General features: G+C 43.5%; 1 protein-coding gene and 1 long non-coding RNA gene across 9 annotated transcripts in view; one reads left to right on the plus strand and one right to left on the minus strand.

Moving 5' to 3' along the window:
- Positions 1 to 15,377: 15,377 nt before the first annotated feature.
- The window catches only part of LOC109512903 (galactosylgalactosylxylosylprotein 3-beta-glucuronosyltransferase 1), a 48,115-nt gene continuing 39,999 nt past the window's right edge, over positions 15,378 to 23,493 (minus strand). For 6 of the 8 annotated variants that reach the window (XM_019864996.1, XM_019864997.1, XM_019864995.1 and 3 more), the window contains 5 exons: positions 20,256 to 20,324; positions 19,643 to 20,154; positions 17,035 to 17,331; positions 15,753 to 15,864; positions 15,378 to 15,647 (listed from right to left, as the gene is read on the minus strand). In XM_019864996.1, the coding sequence (XP_019720555.1) occupies positions 15,778 to 15,864; positions 17,035 to 17,331; positions 19,643 to 20,154; positions 20,256 to 20,324 (965 nt within the window). In that variant the 3' untranslated portion in view covers positions 15,378 to 15,647; positions 15,753 to 15,777. The remainder of the gene's footprint in view (positions 15,648 to 15,752; positions 15,865 to 17,034; positions 17,332 to 19,642; positions 20,155 to 20,255; positions 20,325 to 23,493) is intronic. The other 2 variants (XM_019865001.1, XM_019865002.1) reach the window with 2 other exon arrangements.
- Positions 20,164 to 20,615, plus strand: LOC109512905 (uncharacterized). The gene is made up of 2 exons (XR_002167616.1): positions 20,164 to 20,240; positions 20,314 to 20,615. It is a non-coding gene; the product is annotated as an uncharacterized LOC109512905 (long non-coding RNA).

Genomic DNA, 23,493 nt, shown 5'->3' on the forward strand with positions numbered 1-23,493 from the left:
TGAGGAGCACTTCTACGATCGGTGGATCACCTCAGCATTTTATTTCTAAGTTCTCTGAGATCCATTATTGAGCACGCAGTACGTAGGTCAACTAAGTAATTTCCAATGTTTTTTTGGGGGGGATGAATAATCAATATGAATTATTGCTACAGATATTCGCGCCAAAAGTAACAAAAATGAATGGCTCTTTATCCAAGCGGAAGAAAAAAAATCAAACATTTTACACCATAATCTAAATCCTGGATATACATTTATAAACTAGTGAACGATATAGATATAATTATTACTATTGAATATTTTCTTGTACAATCATTAAAAAAAAACATTCTACAAACTTTTTGTTGTACAATTTATCCAAACGTTGGCATTATGTATTTGTATATGTATGTATGCATGTATAAGTTGTCTTGGAAACAAATCGGTTTACTTCATGTGAAAGCCAGATGAATTACTGTCTTATGTGAGCATTTCTAAGCATCGCCAAACAAGAAATGTCTCCATGGACTTTGACATACATTTTTACATCTTCGACAAAGGACGACGGGGTTTTATAAGACATGCACGGAGGGCAGTACACATCACACAAATGAACCTTCACTGATACACACATGAAAATCACTGATGATTCCAGAGGGTTTTCACGAGGTATTTCGGGGAACGATAATTGCATCTGACAGGCGTATCTCCCTGAAAGGACACGTTATCGCATTCATTAGATATTGTGACCAAAATAGATTCACACTGATAATGGGGTTGCTGTTGTCGCTAGGTATTTTTGGAGGAGCTTAACTTGAGGGGAAACCAGTTCCAGGTCACGTTTTCTTTTTTAATCATCATCAAAACAGAGATACATAGGACGTGCAGCGAAGCATGAAACCTTTATTTTGTGATAATCATGCAAATCTTAGCTTTTAGATATATATTTTCCAATTCAAATTGCTTTTCATTACTACCTTACTTATTACCTTTAATTGAAGCTGTGACATAGCAGTCATTCAACAAGAAATAAATGTACAGCATATGAATGGTAAATGGGCTTGTACTTGTCTCGCACTTTTCCACCTACGAGGCACTCAAAGGGCTTCACACAAACTCCACATTCACCTCCTGATGATGCAGCATCATAAGCAATTTGGAGTTCAGCATCTTGCTCAAGGACACTTTGCCATGGTTACAAGGGCCAGGGATCGAAACTACGTTAGCCTTGCCCACCCTGCGGCCCCAATTTCACGATATCTAGATAAGTGCTTGATGGTTTTAGCATATTTTAGAAATTAAGGCTGCAGAATGTCAAAGCGGCCCTTGCATCCTTCAATTTTTCTGTATGTGGCCATCGTAGGATAAAGTTAGGACACCCCTGGCATATGGCATCCAAATTCAGTCCAAAACAAGTACGACTCTTTTACACCAAGTGCAACCACTGCATGACCCTGGCGTGTAATCAAATGCACCGTGCACACTCGAATTAGCCAATTTGCATCCACCCAGCAGACATTTTCACTCCATCAGCGCCGTGCGCCATAGAGCAAACTCTGATTTCCATTTCAAAGTGTTTTTGAAAAGGCAGCTGCATTGAGGCTCTAGCGACCGCCGAAAACAAATGCCAACCCTTAATATGTGTCCTCCATTCAAAGACTTGTACGGCCCTGGTACTCCAAGGTTCACCTAATTACGGCAGTTCAAGTGCTGAATGAAACTAATTTGACAATGTCGAATACACGCCTTTTATTGAAGGTAAAGCAAAAACCACAAAAATTCAGTGGAACCTCCAAAGTTGAACATAATCACCTCTGCGATAAGATGTTTCCGTCCACGTTGTTTAAATTTCCACTTGTGGGTTTTATTTTCCATTTGTTTTTCCAAATTAATGTTGGTTGAACTCCAAATTCACCTTTCCGGGCATTTCACTATGGAGGTTCCCCTTCCTCCCATCTTCCAAAACCTCGCATTTTAGCTTCATTGAGGACTCGAAATTGCTCATCGAAGTGAACGTGACCGTGTTTGCCTGTGCCCTGACATCGGCCCCTTCCCCCCCCTTCCTCTCACTGAAAAATCAGCAGGGACAGTCTGCAATCGCACGCGAAGCTAATGAGCATGAGCTCAACAGAAAACGAACGGATGGATGCGTTTCGCTGTATTTGTTTATCTGATGCAGAGCTCATAGGAAGTGTGGCTGAGGCGAAAGGGGGTCAGAGAAGGCAGCAAGGGCATTTTGAGTCACAATGCCTGATGTTATCTTTTCGGGCATAAATGTTTAGGGGCCTCACAGAGATGCTGCAGATGACCTCAGACGTGAAGGGAGGGCTGAGTCTCAAAACGAAGCATTGTCGAGTAAACAATAAGTGCGCACGCACACAGAACCGGGCAAACCGCCATGTCGGCCGGGGAAGAATGATCTTTTCACAGTGTGACAAGAGTGACCCGGTGTCAGCCATCGACTGGTCCAAAGGACGACTGTCCCTGTCGGGCCTTAAAAGCTGGCACAAAAAAAATACATACTGACATGTTTCGTTTCCTCCTTCCAACCATTGTTTTCCACTGATAGTCAGCTTGTTCTCGAATGCATCTCTGACTGATGACGACCAGAACGTTCGAGCAAAACGTCCCTCGGGTGAGAGTTTTCATGAATGTTTTAGTGCCACATTATCATCTTTTTTTTTTTCACAAGTCATGCGAGTTTAACATTCAAAGATTTGCATATTTTGTGCTGATCCCTGCGTGCGGGGAAAAGATGATACCGTTTTTTTTTTTTTTTGCTTGAGTTGGAAGTTCCAGGTGCTAAGTGGAGATGTTTATAGTCCCTCAAAGACAAGTAAAGAAGAATGCGTGGGTGTGAGTTACCTCTCAAAGCAATAATCTCTTCACTATATAGGCTGACACACCAAGGTAAAGCAAAGGAATGATGATGGAACATACTTTCCCCATAGGAAATAATATAAATTGAATTAATGTGTTCCAGACTCAAACTCCATCATAAAACTTTTATTGATGGTACAGGCAATATTTCAACTCACATTTAAATGCTTTTAACCTCCATACACCTGTTCATTTGGTAGTCCTGTGCAGATAAGTAATGTAACTGATTGACTGAATTTCTGGAAATGGAGTTTGTACTTCTTCCTGCTCATTTTTTATTAGGTATATAAAGTGCCGTTTGCATTTGACAGGCTTCCTTTGCCATTCCTTTTATATTAATGTCTCCCATCAGCACCTAAGCTTAGAATATGTTGCTTTTGTGTAGCAGCGTATACATATTCCCCAGAAACATGGAGGATTCCAGGCTGCGGTCTTCCTGTGTGGAGTTTGCATGTTCTCCCCGGGCCTGCGTGGGTTTTCTCCGGGTACTCTGGTTTCCTCCCACGTTCCAAGAACATGCATGGCAGGCTGATTGAACACTCTAAATTGCCCCCCCCCCTCTTTGACCCTTGTGAGAAGCACCTGCAGTGACCTCCAAACGTACTGGTGGTTAGGGCTGGGATGCAGGATCTGCGACGATGAGCACAGCATCAAGAGACTAAGTGTTGAGATCTGCTGATATGGACTCTGAATTAATTTTCTTGTAAGGAATGACAATTCAGGTTGATTGATGAACTCTTGGTGCTGAGTTTTTGCACTGTGAAGAAATACAAAACCACAAAATGTAAAATTGACCGTGCCAAGAGTCCTATAGTGCCTCAGGCTGAAGTGCACTTGTGAGTATTCTCGCTCTCACACACACACACACACACACACACACAGACGTCTTGACATGTGATATGCTTCGGTCAAAATGCCCCTAGGATCAAGAATCGCAATTTACACACTATATTTTTTGTCTTGTCTCTGTTTAGAAGTTACGCCGTTGGAGAGAGCAGATCCATCTCATCCAAGTGAACCAGCCAGCATTCTGCCCTACATACTGCGGGGCCAATTGCAAGTACAGATTCCGTTACCATGACAACCAAGTGGCTGAGCTTGCAGTGGCTGTTGTCAGTCTAAAAAAGTAACTGCTAACTGTGAAGTACACACACACACACACACACACACACACACACACACACACACACACACACACACACACACTCTCCAAGTTGGCATAACAGATATTTTACCTCGTAAAGGAAGCACTAATCCCCCAAATTCCAATTTGACTTTGCTGTCTATGTGGTGTCGTGGGCCCAACTTCACTGAGCAATCGAGTAAATGCCACTTATCAGAAGCTGAGGCCGTTGTCTCATGCTAATCACTAATCAATACATCCAACAAAACTCAGTGCAGCTCTGCTTATCTTTAGGCTTTGATGTAGTGTTTCAGGCACAGTAGTCCAGCCATCGATTGGAAAGTGGCTTTTGATCTTCGCGACCTACCTAGCTACCAAGTCACTGGTGGTTGGTGTGGTTAATCATGCCAATTGCCCGCATAAATGCAGAACGGCTTTTTCAGACACATTTTCTGAACTAGACAGATAACAAAATATTTATTTGGTTGCTGAATTTCACGCTTAATGGATGGACAGGCACTCCAGAGAGTCCTTTGTTTCCATCCACGTTATCCTCATGCGGGTCTCACGTGAGCTGGACCTTGTACTTGTTGACTTGGGGCTGGTTGCCGGTCAATTGCAAGACACATAAACACATAAAGACAAACAACCATTCACACTCACACTCACATTCACACCTCGAGTCTTCAAATAACCCAAGAGGCAGTACCGCATTTCATTAGCCACTGACCGAACACTGAACAGTGCCTCCGCTGCACAGGTGCTGCACTCCAGTCGTAAGCAATCAACCAAATCTTCAAAAATAAAATATTCACGATGACTGAACTACACATCCACTCGAAGCTTATGGTCGCCTGTTAAATGTTTTATGACCAAGAAGGCAATCCTTCAAATGTCAGTGACTTGAACGGGTTTGTCAGTATTAGTGAGGAAAAAAAAAAATGCACTTAACACCTTTTATATCCGCTTTAAATATTTATCATGCACCGCGCAGGTGTTGATGTGCTTCGACATCCAAAAGACAAAGTTTTCTGACAGCTTGAACAACCGTAATTCACATCAAGTCGACTCAGCGCCCTCCATTCATTTTCTCATTCCAGATGAATCGATATAGCCTCGAATTTGTCCCCATCGCCAATCACAATGACAGATGCGGCCTTATTGTTGTTGGATGCGAACCAAATCAGATTGCGCAGAAAGCACGTGTCCAGCTATGCACGCCATGATGGAGATTCGCGTCCTTGACGCTTGACTGCTCTGTAGTCACAAACATATCCAGCAGTCGGTCACGGCCAGTGGCCCCCGTTGCCAAAGCAGCTGAGCCCAGCTCTTGTCACTCAGCACCGTGCACGGTTATTATTCACCCAGGCTCATGCCCTTGATTCAATCCATTAAAGTCAGACCAATTTGGCCACTAAAGTTTAAATTGAATTCTTAATCGCTTCACGCTAAAGAATCTAGGTAGCTAATTTATGCAGGGATGTCGGTGCATTTTATGGGGTGTATTGCCCCATCGGGCCTAGAAAGTTATAATAGGCCATAAAATGGTGTGTGGCTGTGGCCCATCCGTGTTTCATTTCGAATGAAATTGAGGGAAATCTCATCATTGAAACTATGGCTCGGCTTTAAGCAAATGTTAGATTAGATTTTTGTCACCCCAAGTGAATTCATTCAACATTTTCTTTTGCCATCGACTGTACGTTGGTTTGCATCCTTTTTTTACATAAACAGATTGTTTGATATCTTAACGGGTGGCCAGTCATCTATTCATTTCGGTACTGCTAATCCTAATTAGGGTCATGGATGTGCAAGCGCAACTAATGACGCTAGTTACAATGACCAGAGAAAAACGAAACAAACCAAAAACGCTTACAAAAAGCAAGGACAAAATATAATATCATGTTTTTATCATTAAACTTGCATGTGGTTCATTACCTTGGCTTATTTTTGAGCGCTCTATTCTGATTGCCTGTCAGCAATCAGATGTTTGTAGTCATGTTTATTAGACAGTGGCTGATGTTAGCAAAAGATCTTTTCCACTGCACTCTGTGTTGCTCACTCCGGACAACCTCTTTTCTTCCTGCAGGAAAAATAAATGACAGAAAGCCTTTGGTATTTTCTTGCTTTTATTACAGTGAGACAGACATATTTTTGCAGCATGCAGGTCATCCTAACGCCATGACAGGTAAACGTGCTTCACTGCTTTTTTATTCTGTTGTGGAAAATTGCAGATATTTGTCTGCGGCCGGGCAACCCTCTCTCCCACCTTCAGCAATCTTCACGTTTGTTTTTACTGAATGCCTTTTCCATCAAGATAACACAAAAGGATCTTTTGGTCGCCTTTGCCGTTTCGTGGTGTTTGATGGAGACGAGTATGTGGCATCCTAAGAGGCATCACCCCACCTCCCACTTTCTCCACCGTCCGCTGTTCTGATAGCGCTTTATCTCGCAGATTATGACGCTCCATTATCCGAGGTTGGGGATTACAACAGCGAGGAGCATCTTGTGAGCAATGAATTCCGCCGCTACCGCACTGCGAGCGTGGAGTGTTGTTGCAGAAAGAGGGGCCTTCTCATCTACCGTCTCGCTTCCTTTGCCTTTCCTTTCATCTCACCATTTAGAATTAATTCTTCTTGTACAACCACGTTCGCTGCAGGTTAACTTTGCATAATATTAAAAGTACGGATTCGATATGCATACTTGTGTGAGTGTGTGTGTGCGCACGTGCGTCTGCGTTTGAGCGACTTTAGATGAGGTCAGAGACCCTCCATTACTGCCGATTGATGAAATTGCAGAGTAAACCACAAAGCGCTATCTATTGCGTGTTTCTAAACCACTTGGCTGTGTGGTTATGGGCACAAGTCTCAAGTGTTTTCTGGCCAGGCGCTCAAATGTAGCTTTGGGCAATCTGGGTCTGATTCGAGAACACCAAAGTTATCATTTGCGCAACCTTGCAGTGATTGAAGACTCTTCGAACGGCAGCCTGCGTTTTCATGATTCATCCTCACACTTCTGAGTCTGTTGCACAATGAGCAGTGGCCCGGATCGGAGATTGCTACCCGGCAACCGCAAACATACGGCCTCGTTCTTTTAATCATTTCAGCTTGATTTATTGTCACGGTTTTGTTACGGGGTCGTGCATGTGCTGTCAGGGATTCTGTGCCCCGCGGTGTTGTTTTGACAGCTTTTGGCACAGACTCAGGTGACTCTGTTGAGGTGCTGAAATTTGACAGAGATGACACCTCACGCTACAGCTGTACAACTGTTTTCGAATGTGCCGTTTACACAGCTTGAAGTCGAGTTGGAGCCTATCCCCACTGGCCTTAGGTGAGAGGCGGAGTACACCCTGGTCTGGTTGCCAACGTGCATATAGACTTATGCCACTGCATAGCAAACAGCATGATGAAAAATTCCAGTCGCGGTTCGGCAAGCAGGCAGGGATATATGTGTGGCGGATGCTGAAAAAAATAGGGTCGTAAAATTCTCAAGAAGAAGGCAGCGAAACGTCCAGATCATGATTGGCGGTGGTGGAATTTCATCGGCTGCTAGCTATTCAACCGAGGGCACAGTCAGCACCCAAGTAAAATTAGTCATTTGCAAATTACGGGATACAGTGGTACCTCTACTTACGAAATTAATTGGTTCTGGAAGAAATTTCTTAACCAGAAAATTTTGTAAGTAGAGACATGTTTTCCATTTAAATGCCCTAATCCGTTCCAAGACCACTCAAAATTCAGATATAAACGTTTTCTACAGCATAAAACTGCATCAAAATATGCAACAAATATATTACGATTAGATCATTGCACAATAAATGACATTTGTGCATAATGTAAAAAACAAAGAAAAGCGTAAAGAATAAAAATGATGGTCATTTAACTTTTAACTGCATCCTCATCGTTTTTTGCCTGCCGTTTTGGAAACAACTGATCCAAGGACGTTCCCTTCGAAAATGTCCAAGGCAAACATCAGCATCGTGAGCGATTCTGGTGGTGTTTACAATGGATGGGTAACAGTTAAAACAGCATTTCACATTTGGGTCTTGCAGTTTGTTGCTTTTCTTTTAATCAAGTGTTGGTTCAAGGATGTCATATGAAAAGTACCAATTTGAACACCCCTAAAGTTCAATGAGTTGAAATGGGCCAATTTCAGAGAGCATATGCGTGTGGAGGTGTGCTTGCAATTCCTTGTAAACATACTTTAAGTGCTTCAACCCCCCGCATGGACTACAGCAAAACCAGTTTTTCCCCCTTGTGAAGGACTGTGCGCCTCTTGTGCACCGATTTTAAAGGGGATGAGAAGAGTTGCTTCTATTGGCGGCGAAATAAATTGGCTGTGTTCACCACCACAACAGCACGAAACGCCCGTTTTAAACTATGCCAAGCTACGTGCAATTGCGAAAATACCAAAACAAAGTCTATCCTGCCACTGCGCAGATTTGGGACATAAAAAGTGTGCCTTTTTTTGGGGGGTTGAATTTGAAAATCATCTTAAAATTCATAAAAATGAAAATAGATTCTGTTGTCTTTCAAACTTTGCCAGTAAAAGAGGCGTTTGCATCATTTCTACCACCCCTTTTCACAACCAAAGGGCAAGAGGGGACGATAAAATAGTCGTAAGCTGATTTTCCCAAGTGAATGACAGCTACTGAAGTGGCCCCGAGCACAACTGCCCTTTTCAAACTTTCCCAGTGGCCTGCCTGAGAAACAGCAGTAATAAATTGCGCTGCTTTATGACTGCAAAGTTTGTTGTTGTTTTGAAATGAAAGTAGGAATGCCTGCCTTCTATAAAACAACAACAACAAAATACAGAAGAACACATTGAAAGCACAGTTAGTCTGCATAAACCGTTCATTGTATTGGGAGGCGATGCAGCACGTCTGCAGAGTGTGCTTGGCATCTTTAATTATTCACACTCCCGCCCGAATAATTTGCACACAATTGCTTTTTTTCCTGAACCCCTATATTGGCGGCTTCAGAGCGAGCGAGTGGGAAGTAGAGGTCTCAAATTGTGTCTGCGTGTTCGTCGGTAGGTGGTTAATCGTGTCATAACCGTTTATTGTCTTGCGGGGATGCACAATGCGTCTCCGGAGGGGTGTGCGAAAGAATAGCGTGCAATAATGAAAGAATCAAGAAAGACTTCAGAGCCCCCGTCAGGAAAGCTCATTTGTGTTTGATGAAATATGGCTTTCCGGGAAGCCTCTTTGCAAAAGGCGTTACAAGAAAGACAAAATGCATCACAAGAACGGGCGACCTTGCGAGTTCGTTCCACAAGGTAACACAGCAGGGAGCAGGAGGAGAGGCGGGCAAAAAGATGGGATGACGTGGACTTCAAGGGCTCACAGAGACCTGGGAATATATCTCTCGCGACAACAAACTTCCCTTCCTTTCAACGTTACAACCTACCTACCGAGCAATCATAACGACCCACCTTTGTCTATGCACCCCAATTCGGTTCCGGGGTTTTGTGATGAGACCAAGACAAAGCATTTCAAACCTTTCGACGTTCCACTTATAACCTCTACAACTCAATGGAAAAAGAATTTCTGAGAGCGGAAGTCAAACTAAGCAACCGAACTGGAGTTGCACAAGTGCGCACACCCCCTTGTAACTGTGATGTGGCCGTGTTCATAATTAATCGAGAGCAAGCGATGCATTTGTACGGTGCAAAGGTATGCATGCGCACGGGAAATTGAAACTTGGGCTCCAGTTCCAGTTTGTCACTGCGAATTTGAGCGCCGAGCATTTTTGGGGGGCTAGAGGTTGGTCTTAAAAGCAGACACGAATGCCCACATCACAGTTTTGTTATCTTCCTGGTCAACTTTACATCAATTTCCCATAGAGGTCTGCTTGCAATTACTTCCAATTTTTTTTAACAAACACAATGAGGGGAGTCGCTTTGACTGGCGGAGAATCAAGTAGGCTGTGTTCACTCCCACAATGGCGCAAAATGCCTTTTTTTAACTGCACCAAGTCGTGCGTCCCGCTGCAGATTTAGACCCCACCTCACACTTCAGTTGCACAGTGTAGATAATAAAGCCCATGTTGAAGATCAACACTGGAAGGGTGTTGAAGGCAGTCACCAACATAATCACCCACTTTCACATTTGCTTGTGAAATTTTGCGCTTGTCTCTGTGAGATTGCACCAAGTCATCACTGTTCCTTACGAATCACACCGCTGATGTGTGTACTTGTGGAGCAGACTTAACAGTCTCAGCCTGTGCTCTGGTATTATTGTCCTGCAGTTGCCGTATAAAAGACGTTTAACCCGAAAAACAAGATTTCACATTGTTTAGGTGGCTGATCTTTATGTTTGCATTTCTGTTTGGGAAAATATACGTTTGGCTTTCATTTTCTTTGAGAAAAAGTCCTCTTCCAAAGACAATCAGACAACAAACAAAACATCTCTTATATTTGGATGATATATGCACGAATCAAGCGAAACTGTCAATGAATTTAGTGACGTCCCAACACAGTTTGCACCTGTTTAGGCTTTTTAAACCTGCATCACTGACCAACAAGCTGTGCTCTGTTAAGAAGAATACAGTGCAAATGATTGTCCATTTTAAGAGGTGAAATACTGTCAAAGATCCATAAGGTTGCAAAAAAGTGACACCTTCAGTTCTCCCACAGTCGTCGGCAGGTCCCTCCAAGGCATCGCATTACTGCGGATGATGAGAATGTACACTTTTCTAAAGTAGGATAAATGTACCACACACAAAGGATTTGGTGTATATTGCCTGCCGTCCATAAACAGTGTTTCACTTGACCTTTATTGGACTGTGGCTATAAATGTGAATAGTTTGATATAACGCAGGCAAATGAAACGGGCACAGTAGGAAGTCGCTTCCGAATCGTAAATAATGTAGAGTGCAGTGTTTTGTCTTGCTGTTTTTTTCTGACCGAGTCAGACTTTTTTGCTTTTTTTTTTTTTTTTCAAACCAAACTCTACGTGAGCAGCGTCGCTAAAGACACGTTCATCTAGCACACAAGAGACGGTCGGGTTCCCCTGCTTGTTAAACACACATCTTAATTTTTATTTATATTTATTTATATACTTTTGGTCTTCTGCTTTGCCCCTTTCATAATTTTGCTGCTGTAAATTGGGAATTCCGCCATTGTGAGACAAATAACGGGCTTCTTATCTTATCTTCATTTCATTCAAATCAAAGGATTTCGGACCTGCTGTTTTCAAAACAAACTATCTCTTTACTCCTTACGACTTATGATGAATGAGGAATCACACAGTCCCATCAAACCTCACAAATGTCGTTGTTTAACACGAACCGTCACACAAGTTGCACATTGAATACTTACTCTATACAATAGAAGGTACAACACTTTGGAAGTTAAGTGAGCAAACTTACAAATTCAGCACATCATTATTTTCCCCAAATGTGCCCACAAGGCTTCCTGTTGTCATAAAAAAAAAAAGATGCATGTCATGGATCAACATTGACACTGTATTGTCTTAAGAGTGTGGTAAAAGAATTCAATAAGCTGATTCAGATTCAGATTCAGAAAACTTTATTCATCCCCATGGGGTAATTGGACTTAACAGGCACGCTTTGCACAAGAAACATGAAAAACAAAGACGAACATGGGATACAGTGCGAAGGGCCTGTCGGTAATCGCCGCTGCATCACCTCTTCTCCATCACCGCGTCCTCTCCAACTTTTCTCAGTGGGCTGACACTCAAGCGAGGCAGCCTGGCCGCCCACTATCTCTGGCCTCGCGTTCACCTCGGCAGAGCTGGTAACTTTCACTTCACGACAGATCGCGTCAGTATTCCAGCATGCGGCGAGCAGACGGTAAGACAGCAACCTTCCATTATATGGCGCCTTGACCTCGCGAGGGCCGGGAGGCAGGATTGAAAGAACGAGATTTTCTCAGGTGTCGAGCATGTTTTCAAAGACACACCTTGAGCCTTTGCGTGTGGACAGAAAGTTGGGAGAGAAAGAGACAGTGGAGAGGAGTGCACTCCAGTTCCACATCTGCTCCCTCTGATGTGACGGATCCCTCAAGCACACACACTGAGAGACAAGGCAGAGATTGCTTTGAATTGCTGCTTTCTATTATTTTACTCTTAACTTGAAGAGCAAAATAATTCCATGCACATTTCGCTCAATACAAAGCTAAGACACTCGTTTTAACTCCATAGTAATCTATATTTGAAACTGTAAGTATTTGAAGGACGATAAAATTACCGTGGGCCATCAGTGAATTCAATAAAATATTTGCATGAGGTAAATACATTTTTCCACTTTCATCTTTAGAAGAGTATTAAAAAGTTGACAAATATTTTACTGGACTTTTGGAAGAGATATAAAAGGTGCTGTTAATTTGCCATTAATATTGATCATATGTACATCAGTTAATGGAGGCATATATATCCATCCATTTTCTGTTCCACTTTAACCTCACAAGGGTCGCGGGGGGTGCTGGAGCCTATCCCAGCTGTCTTCGGGGGGTAGGCGGGGGACACCCTGAACCGGTTGCCAGCCAATCGCTGGGCACACACAGACGAACAACCATCCGCACGCACACTCACAGTCACGCCTACGGACAATTCAGTGTTCAATCAGCCTGCCATGCATGTTTTTGGAATGTGGGAGGAAACCGGAGTACCCAGAGAAAACCCACACAGGCACGGGGAGAACGTGCAAACTCCACACAGGAAGGCCGGAGCTGGAATCGAACCCACGACCTCTGCACTGTGAAGCCGACGCACTAATCAGTCGACTGCCGGGCCGGGATGGAGATATCTAGAGAGAGAGAGAGATCTATAGAGATAGATGGAATGATCTGCGGTTTAAACAGCCAAATGCGCATGATTGGCATATCCATATTCTTTTTATTGGTGATTTGGGACATGAATAATTAATTATGCCCCATGAGTGACCTATAAGTGGCCATGCCAAGTACAAAAAAAAGCATCCTCAGAATTTCTGTCAATCTTCCCTTGTGTGTTCGAGCTCAGGGCTACCACTTTGGGAAGCAAGGGAAACATGAGCGAAGGCCTAGTGCAGTTTCAAATCTGAATCTAGTAGCACACGTAAACGAACATAAAAGTCAAGTCAGTCAAGTTGATGTTCTTGTTTATTTTTCTTGATTCTTGAATGACCGTCTTCCTTTGAGACAAACTCGCAGAGGCAATCGGACAACCTTAAAGAGTCCCATGCATAAAGTGTGATTCACATGAGGATGACTGTGAAGATGAGGGGACCAAGGGAGGGCTTAAGTGGAGTCTTTTGTGCCTTCGAAGCCCTTGAGAGGGGCTGTTAATGCTTCTCAAGTGACATTCCAGATAGAAAAAGCTGTCGTGCTTCTGTGCCAGTGGGTTTTCCGTAAGCTGCTGGTTGACGGCACAATTGGATTCCGGACGATTCAAAACTTAAAAAAATCGTTTTCATTTACTATTGCTGACTACGTATTTGTTCACGTGACGATCCATTAGTGGATTACAGGACGCGTGTCTGCTGTTTCATCGTGGGCAGACGGTTGTATGATTTTTATTGCACACCCGTACCTCAATATAATACACAAATAAAAACGGAATAAAAACAAACAGCGAATCAAACTGCAAGAGGCGAAATGGTCGACCCACTACACAATCCTGCAGTAAATAAAAGCAGCCAGGAAGATGAATTTGCTCGTTTTCTAAGACAGTATCTTGATGTAGTCCAATGTAATATTTAGACCGGACCCATTTCTATGCGGTCTCCTCTTGCTGCGCTGTATTGCGGGTGATGCTTGTGTTTAGATATCACTTGGCAGCGTACAGAGGCTCAGTGTCTGAATCATCTCCAATTGCTTCTGCCTGACGCCGTTCAGATAAGCTCTGATTTATCAAGTTGAAAACGTACGCAGATATGACTATCGCCGTCCATAGCGGCTTAATAACAGCTGCTGGCGTCGATAGTTGAGTTCACACATGACATCCGTATCGTCATAAAAGGAGATCATGAAGGATGCGAGACTCTGAAAAGATGCGTTCGGACAAATGATTTCTCTTTTCTCGCCTACGCTTAGGATGAACGCGATACATTGTTTTGGAAATTCAAATCATAGAGGCCACGTATGAAAGCTGTTCTTCTATTTAAGACTCAGTGAGGCGCGCTTTGTGTCCACCTGGACCATACACACCTTTGAGGGAAAGAGCTTGGACCATTTTACAATGATGCTTTCCCCAAAGCATATGCAAATGTAGTCAGATTCTGCATGATAAGTAAGTAATTAATAAAAAAATAAATAAAAATGATGTTTTGGAGTGACATGACAAAAAAATATAGACATTTTTTAGTGGACGTCAGTGGCTGAGCCACACTCAAATGCTCGGACTTTTTTTGGCAATTAAAAAGTTGTTTTAAAAAGGGACAATGTAGTGATTGCCATCGCTGGTGGAGAATGTTGCAAGCACGACATTTTACAAGCACTCAACACCCTTTTCACATGCTTGAAATTCTCAAAACGTTTGAAATAGATATATATTTTTTGCATATGTTCCACTAGCTACGGAATGACTACATGTCCTTGATTACGTATTGATTTATTTATTCATTGAGAAGCGCTCTCCGAAGGTGCTGAACTTCGGTTTCCAAGCAAATGTTGTAATGAGGAGAATAATTAATTATGCCTGGAGTTGTGCCACAACGCATTCATGCTCAGCTTGTCCAACGACTTTAGAGTGAATGAACAGCAAACTCCGGTTTGCCTCAGTTGCCTGAAGATGTGTTGAAACAATTCCACAGAATTTATTGATGATGACTTCAGCCATGTTTGTGTGCGTTTATACCGTAGATGGCTGCGCACTGAGGAGCGGGAAAGCTCGATGTCAATAAAAATGACCAAAATAGGCTTTTCAGCATTGATTTTTCAACACAAACTGCACTTCTGACCAAAAAAACTTGACTGTGCTCTCATTTTTTGGGAATGCACCAACATAAATACAGTCGTTACAACACATTTTCAACATTTCCTGATCGCTCCCGTTAAGAATTTCTATTTACACAAGTGATAACAAAGAAATACCATCAGTGTATTTAAGTGCTAAGGAAGTAAGTGCATTTTGTTCTGTTTTGTTTTTTTTAATGTACATTTCCAACTGCGGAATCTTCAAGTGTTCATTCAAAATAAAATGCATGTCATTCTTGTAAACCAGGAGTAAATGTCAATGTATGGGTCAGTAGTTTTGTCAACACCGAAAGAAATTCAATTAAATTAAAGCAAACATTACATTGTTATCAAAAGAACATTTCATCCCTTCCAGTGTTTTGTTCGGAGTCAACTCCAAAAGACACATAGTCCGTGTCATGTCATTGTCCTTCCTTTTGGTAGGATTTGTCACATTTTCCGGTTTTTTTCCGGTACCCCACCACCACCACCACCACCACCACCACCACCACCCCCCTTCTCGAACCTGACTTGGTTGAAATTGTGCTGTCTTATTGGCAGGTTGTCATCACCGAGACACCCGCACTGCTGCCCAGCGAGGCGTCCTTGACGACGTCCCTTTCACACACCTCTGAAATAAAAGCCGCCTGTCGCCATTCTGTGCTTTGCGATAATACATCGCCACGGCTTTGTCCATTTCTTGGAAAATGTCACATATCATGGACCTCGAAGGCCATCTTCATCAATGCATGTCCAGAACTCCGATGACAGACGTCTAACAACAGAAAAGACCAAGACGCGATAAGAAATTGTGGACATCAATTCAACAACCTCGCGAGTGTGTCTGTAAGCGGTTTTCAGGTGTGTTTTATGGTCTTACTTCGCAGGAGATGTGGAAGAAATGGTTAAACCTCCACATTTGGGTCTGTGAATCCTTTTTTCCCTTCGTTTACGAGGATGGGCTTCTCTGTTCTCGTGTGCCAAACAAGTATCTGATGATGAAAAGAAAAGCAGAAGAAAAAAAAAACATGAGTAATTCCGTTGTCATCGTCTTTTTTTTGGCTCTTTGGGAGTTATGGATATACGGCAATTAAAAAAAAAATCATTTAAAATAAACCCCGAAAGCTCACAAGCCAGCTGTCTTCGGGCAGTAGGCGGAGGACACCCTGAACCGGTTGCCAGCCAATCGGAGGGGACACAAAGACAAACAGCCATTCACACACAAAGGACAATTTCGAGTGTTCCATTCACCTGCCGCGCATGTTTTTGGAATGTGGGAGGAAACCGAAGTACCCGGAGAAAACCCACGCAGACACGGGGAGAACATGCAAACTCCACACAGGAAGTCCGGGGCCTGGAACTGAACCCTGCACCTCCGTACTGTGAGGTGGACATGCTAACCAGTCGACCACTGTGCTGCCAGTTCTAAATAATAATAATAATGTACATTGCTGCTTTCAACAGCCCCAAGGATGCTTTTTAAGAGATAGAGTGACCTCCTTTCCTGTCATCCAGCTGTGATGTGGACTGAATTATGTATACCGTAGTTTAGATATGCCGGGAGCCCACTTCGACTTTGCGCACGTATATACGAGGTTAATTGTCACACTTGTAAGGGAGCCCAATGCGCAATTTCACCCGATTTTTGTCTCCCACATCTAAATCCACACCATCTCTCAGTCCCCCTCATCTGTAATCAGCGCGGTGTCCTGACCTCGCTATTTCCTCCAGCTCCCGTTACGCTCTCTCAGCGGTTCCCCGATTTGCCTGCCTTTCATTTACCCCTGTGGATGGCTGAGGAAGGTCAAGAACAGGCTGGCTGACACTATCTTTTTCTGTCTCTATGGGCTTGGTTTATGGCTGTTGGCAAGATGAAGCCCTCTGGCTGACTGAAAAGAGCTTTTCTGGAGCGTAAGCTTCCCGTGGGCCATGAGCAAGGATGGACACACACATATGCACATCTATATATATGTATATATATATACACACACACACATATTTGTGTCTACATATTCTTCGTAGATTATAAAGTAAAGATACTTTCACACCCCATGTATCATTTTAACAGATCATTTCTATTTAACAATCCTGATACCAACTTGCAAGTCATAAAATATAGTACAAACCATTAAAAAAAAACAACAACAACAGTATTGACTTACCTTAGTGCAATTGTCGGCTTTGGGTTCCAGGTCGTTGAGTGTGACAAGTTCCCGCAGCAAACTACTTTCCTGGTAGCCTCCCTTCACCCCGCGAAGCTTGAAGTACGCCTGCGGCTTGAAGAGGATGAGCCTCAGGTTGATGGCGAAGCCGGCCATGTCGATGGCAAAGGGCCGATTGGGGTCGAAAACCGTTTTCCAGCCGTACACTTTCCCGGCCGCGTTGACCTTGGGGGACTCATAGCGCAGGCCGCCCACAAAGGCTACGGGCCACACGGACACTTTCTGAGTTGATCTCATCTAGCAGGGAGAAGAGTGACGGGAGGGAGTGAATTAGTCATGTGAAAAAGTCGACATGACAGTGCGACTAAACGCGGCGATAGAGGCTTTTTAAGAGCTGCTGCTATTATTCATCACGAAAGACTGACTATTGACGCGGGCATTTTGCGCTGTACGGCTGACACATTGTCAGATGAAGGCCCATCACCCGCATTGTTCAACAGGTGGCCCACAATGGAGACGATTAGCAGAGATCATATTTGAAGAGAATAAGTGTGAACGTTCGTTCCATACTGTTGCTCTCCGATGGAAAGATCAATGCCATTTTCAATGCAAGCTCAATTGTCATTCAAGGACGCTGGTAGGACTTGGTTTAAATCATTGACAGACAAATTTGGGTTATGAAACCACTGTAGGAACTGAAATCCATCAAAAACTGAAGACTGCCTTTTTTTTTTACCCGGTTGCGGCGACATTGTCTTGGTAAAGGCCATCGGTGTATGAATTTAGTCATATATGTTATATGTATATACATATATAAGCACAGGGTATGACACCGAATCAAACTGCATTTTATTTAATTTCGTCCAATATTAAAATTGTTTATTTTGACATGCATTCTTAAGGGATGAGAACGGCGTCGAAGAGGCACTTTGATGGTATCTCGCTAACTTGCAAAGAAAATGAACATTTTTGCAGAGTTTCTTTGTTTGGTCTTAATGAAAGACATATCCAGAGAAGTATGCCTTTAGAAAGACAGGCAATGATATTCGGACAATAACAGCAATTTACTCGGCCTTTCTAAAGTGGCTGAGATAAAATAGAGTGGAATACATTTTCGCCTGATCGTGATATTCATTTTAAAACGCTTGTGGTTGCAGCTTTAGGAAATTGTGTCCTCATTTTAAAGGACATACGGCACAGACTCCTTTCAACCTTGTTTGCACAGTTTGTCAAGTCGCGGACGGCGGTCATATTTTCACTGGCGTCAGCAAAAGTCACCGCGGTCGGATTTGTGTCTCTCTTTTTGTTTTTATTGTCCACTCTCCCTTTCTGTCGTCTCTGTCCTTTCAGGGCTGTTACACCGCCGCGTAAAAGAGCCTTTTGGAGGTGATGGAGCTCTTCGGAAGGTGACTGAGCACTTTGGCTGATTTCCGGAGAAAGGTAACGACAGGCCATGTCAATACTTGACACTTAGCTCCCCACAGAATTCCCCTCTGGACCGATACCCGAAGGACGTGGCTCACGTTTACGCGAGGAATTCAGCTGACGTCAAGATGGAGGGCTGGTAGGTGTGCTTATTATGGCGCAATCTTCTTTGTGCTTGTTAGGAGCAAAATAATGACTGGCCCGAGTGAGAATTTTCTGTTCATTATGGATCACAGTTCCCGACAAAGCGATGCTCTATACGGCCATTGGTTTCCCATAAAGCGCAAGAGTATCAATGAACATTCAGCGACACAAAACGGTCAATAAGGACACTTGCTTGGGAGCTGATGATTTTCAGCATCCTAATCAATGAATGCGCCCCTCTGCCTCACTCTTTAGCAGGGTGGCTTCGGAGCATTTTGGGCTTTTAACCCATTGTGTACTTATGAAAAAAAAGCATAACCTTTAAATTCAAACGCCCTTGAGATTGTACAATTTGGAATGGCATCAAAATTGTTTCACACAAAGCCCCTCAAAGCAGCGTCGGCTGAAAGACTATTGTGTGATGTCACAGTACAGATGTCAGCAGACTCAAAACCTGCTTTGAGATACACAACTAACCCAGGCTCGGATGTTTTTGAGATCAGAGTCATCGTTTAGATGATTTTTTTTTTTTTTTTTTTTTGGTGTTACTCGCTGGATGACAACAGTGAACTCAGTCATTTCACAAAAAGGAGCAGTTTGGCAGATGGTGAGCAATTCTTCAAAAAAAGACGTTTCAAGATGATACAGTTGAGTTGAGACGATCATATTGCTTTGCTTTAGTTCTCAGTCTGTTTAGCGTAACGCTAATAAACAATGCAAAAAGCATCGATGTCATGGTGTTATAAACATTTAAGCAATGAATATTTGAGCAAAAACAGTGGAGTAAAACATGCATGATGATGACATAACTCAGGCATATTCTTTATCCTCTTTGAAGAATGACTATAATTATTGAGCCTTAGGAGTATTGACCGGCTCCATATTTGTCCTGACCTAACCTCACTAAGCAAGGATCAAAAGAGTGACTTTCTGCTTTTACTGTCGTTGCTTTTTACCAAGGCTTAACATGATGGCGTTCAGAGAAGAACATGAGAAAAAAAAAAAGTGATGCTAGCAGAGCAAAGAAACGGACACTAACCTCCTCAAAGAGCTCCAGACTGTAAGAGTTGTCATCGTCAGCAAAGTATACAATTCCAGCTTGGGTGCTATTTGCATTGAAGGTCTCCCTCAACCAGCGGAGTGCCAAATTCCTCTGCATGGTCCCGCGGGGGATTCGAGGGTCCCCCGTGTCCCCGCGCACCTTATAGTTCCTGGGCGTCTCGACATTTAGGTGGGTGTAGTTGAGGCCCGTTTCTCGGAGGAGGCGCGTGACGAGGGGCGTCCTCCTTTGGGAATCCTCCACCAGAATCCAGTGCAGGTTGGGAATGTGGAGGAAGGTGTTCGCCAGCCGCGTCAACTCGGCCTTTTGCACTGGTCTGCTGTACGTGGGCGTGATGATGTGGATGGTGGGCAGCACGTCAGACCAAGGCGGTGGCCGCGTGTACACATACTCGGTCCTCACCACCTCCACTATGTCCTTATCTGAGGCGCAGTATTCCTTGGAGTCTCCTGCCTGGCCTCCTGCCTCCCTCTTGCCCTCAATGCCGCCACCTGCAGGTTCAAAAAGACGTGCAAGGCATGAGTGCAACCGAGGGCCGCCCTTTGCATGCTTTTGCCTCAGGTGACTTAAACCCAAAGTGGGTAAAGTGTACCTGAGAGTCGGTGGCGCACCGCAAGCCTCTCTGGAATGATAAAGATCTCTTTTACTAGGTGGTGACATGCTGCAAAAGGTGAAAGCAAGCACTGAGAGGACAACACAGCTGACGGACAAAGAGATTGAGCATGGAAAGAAAGAAAGAAAGAAGCAAACATCGACTTTGGAGTTTCCCGTATCAGGAAGGAAAATATGGTGGATTCGCTCCTCTTGCGTTGAAGTGTCAACACGTCCGCTCTTATCTACTGACTCGCCTGCTGTGCTGCTGTCACAACTGTTTGGGTTCACATGATTGTTGTGAATGCTATGCATTGTCAAAGAAGCAATAAAAACATCTTGTATTATGTCCACCCATCCATCCATCGATTTTCTGATCCGCTTTATCATCACAAGGGTGACGGGGCATGCTGGAGCCTATCCCAGGTGCCTTCGGGCAGTAGGGGACACCCTGACCCGGTGTAATTAATTAAATGTATCACATAATAAAACGGGGCGGTCCAGTGGGCGAGTGGTTAGCACGTCAACCTGACAGTGCAGAGGTTGTGTGTTCGATAGCAGCTCTGGGTTTCTTTTCTGGAGTTCGCATGTTCTCCCCGGGCCTGTGTGGGTTTTCTCCGGGTACTACGGTTTCCTCCCACATTCCAAAAACAAGCATGGCTGGCTGATTGAACGCTCCAAATTGTCCCCAGGTGTGAGTGTGAATGGTTGTTTGTCTCTGTGTGCTCTGTGATTGGCTGGCAACCGGTTCAGGGTGTCCCCCGCCTACTGCCCGAAGACAGCTGGGATAGGCTCCAGCACCCGCTGCAACCTTTGTGAGGATAAACGGATCGGAAAATGGATGGATGGATGGATTTTCCAACCCCTCTAGAGACTATTAAGAAAAATACAGCCTAAGCGAAATCCGTCTGTTTTCCTTGTAAGAAGAAAGGAGGCTGGTGGAAGGCAATCCCACGTGTCATGGTGCCCATTTATACATTGCGAAAAGCAGTTATTTATCGACATGTTGGAAAACCTTTGACCTGAGGTTCATACGTGCTTCCAAACTGTTTCAAATATTTTTGCTGAGGTCAACCACCCGACCTTTCCAACTGAGAATGTGCAAGAGAGCTGGAAGGGTTACGAACTTTCAGACATACACACCAGCCAAGCGAAAAGGAAACTTGATGCAAGTTATAGTTCAGCAAAGAAGAAAAAAATGTGAGGAAATCAGGGGGAAATCAGATTTTTTGTCAATAAATAACTAAAAAAATGTAAATTTCTCACGGCAATTTATGCACATTGGTTTTGCAGTTTTGGTTTAATCCTCCTATCACCATAGCAAACAAACATTGCGTGTTAAAATTGTTCTTGAATATGCATTCTGAAATGATTTATAATTCAAAACATGAAACAAAAAGACCTGGATAAAAGATTTGTAGTAACCGTAATTGTTGGACATGGATGGTTTTCATTGGAAGCAGTGATTTGGGAGTGGAATGATTTTGAAGTGGCATGGGGTTAAAGGAGGGGTGTCAAACTCATTTTTTGGCGCCAGTCACATTTCTGTTACCGTTTTCCTTGGAGAGCCGTTATGACTGGAAGCATATAAAAACAAACGATTTATTCAACTATTGTTTAAGTTCCTGTCATGAGGGGTTTGGCAACAAAAAATGCTTACACTACAGTATCTCTCTTATTTAGAACATCTAAGAATTTTACATTTTTGGAAGAAATTTTAGCAAGCATCATTTGATTGGCTTTCGCCGTCCACAGCAAATATTATGGCGGGCCAGATTTGGCCCCCGGGCCTTGAGTTTGACACCAGTGTGTTAAAGTGACAGCTCCCTTTTATTTAAAAATATTTTTTACATTTAAAAGAGTTACACATAAACAGTTCTTGGGGTCATGGGTATCTTTATACAGTAGCTGCGTTTGAATGGCTAAAAAGAATTTTATTTTTTTTCCCCCCCCAGCCTCGTCTACAAGGCAAGTTGTGGTCAGGCTGTGGGCACCCATGTGCTTGGTTGCACCTCAGCGGACCAGACCAACTTCTTGAGCCGCAAACCGTCACGGTCTGTGATCCTGACAGCCGTTCTCATTCGGCAACAGCCAAGGGACCAACGAGCAGGCGTGCGCTACTTTGACCTTCGTGTGCCAATTTCACCGGCTTGAGGCGCCCCTTCGCTCGAAATCATATTTCAAAGCAGCGCAAGGATTTTGTCTTTGGCTGATCCTATTTATATCCATCCCCTCTTTCAGCAGGAAACTGTGCCTGCGCATTGTGCTTAAGATTTCTACGAAAACACTTTTGCTTCAGTCCTTTGTCATGACGAATAGAAATATGAAGCTAATTCGCGTTTGACTTGTGGCACAGAATGGACAGGTCCAACCTGATCAAATCATATTACACATGAATGTAGAACATAAGTTGGTATAAAGTGTGTTATGTTCCATATTTTGTCGAGATCATGACCGGCTCCTCTCATCAAGACATGAACGTTAACATTGGAGCATCTAAAATGGTACTGTAAATTCAACAATTTGGCAATGGTGGCGATAATACAATTCTAAAATAGCATCATATAGAAATAGAACCGTGGAGGATAAGTGATGCTTTTTTCATTTTGCCGTGGCTAAAAACAATCTTCGTCAAGAGTTCATCATCAGAGCCATTCGCACTTGAGACATAAAAGAGGATTTTTTTTTTTTTTTTTTTTGGGTGCAACGCATAAATTAACACAATCTGCTGATGGCCAGATGTTCACAACAGCCTGCCAGCGAGTATGCTGCCAAAACCTCCGGCTCCTCTTTATAAGAGCTCACAAAAGCAAGCCTGTGAGCGGTCGAGGTTAAATGAAATAAAATGAGGAGTTTTGGTTTGGTTTCACACCTCGCCGTTTCCTCGCCGGCGCGCTTCAAGGCATTGGAGTGTCATTTGGTGTCACTGGATTTACATTGGTTCTTGTGTATTGGCCTCTTTTGGATGTATTTTTTCGAGATCATGAATCGAGGACAAAGACGCATTGATTTGCTGTCCATCTAATTTGGCTTTGTTTACCCAAGGGCTTACTTGACATTTCCTACTGTTGCTGTGCGGGCTCGGCAGAGAAAGATCGGGAGGCTCATGAATATGATGTATGAAAAAAAGCGCATGTTGTTTGGGCTCTATTAAGCTAATTGGTGGAAACATTTATGACATCAAATGCAGCTGAAACGAACCCTGCAATTGATTAGTGGTGAATGTCAGTCGGTGGGAA

Source organism: Hippocampus comes, unplaced genomic scaffold, assembly GCF_001891065.2.
Source record: "Hippocampus comes isolate QL1 unplaced genomic scaffold, H_comes_QL1_v1.1 scaffold276, whole genome shotgun sequence".
Lineage (NCBI taxonomy): Eukaryota > Metazoa > Chordata > Actinopteri > Syngnathiformes > Syngnathidae > Hippocampus > Hippocampus comes.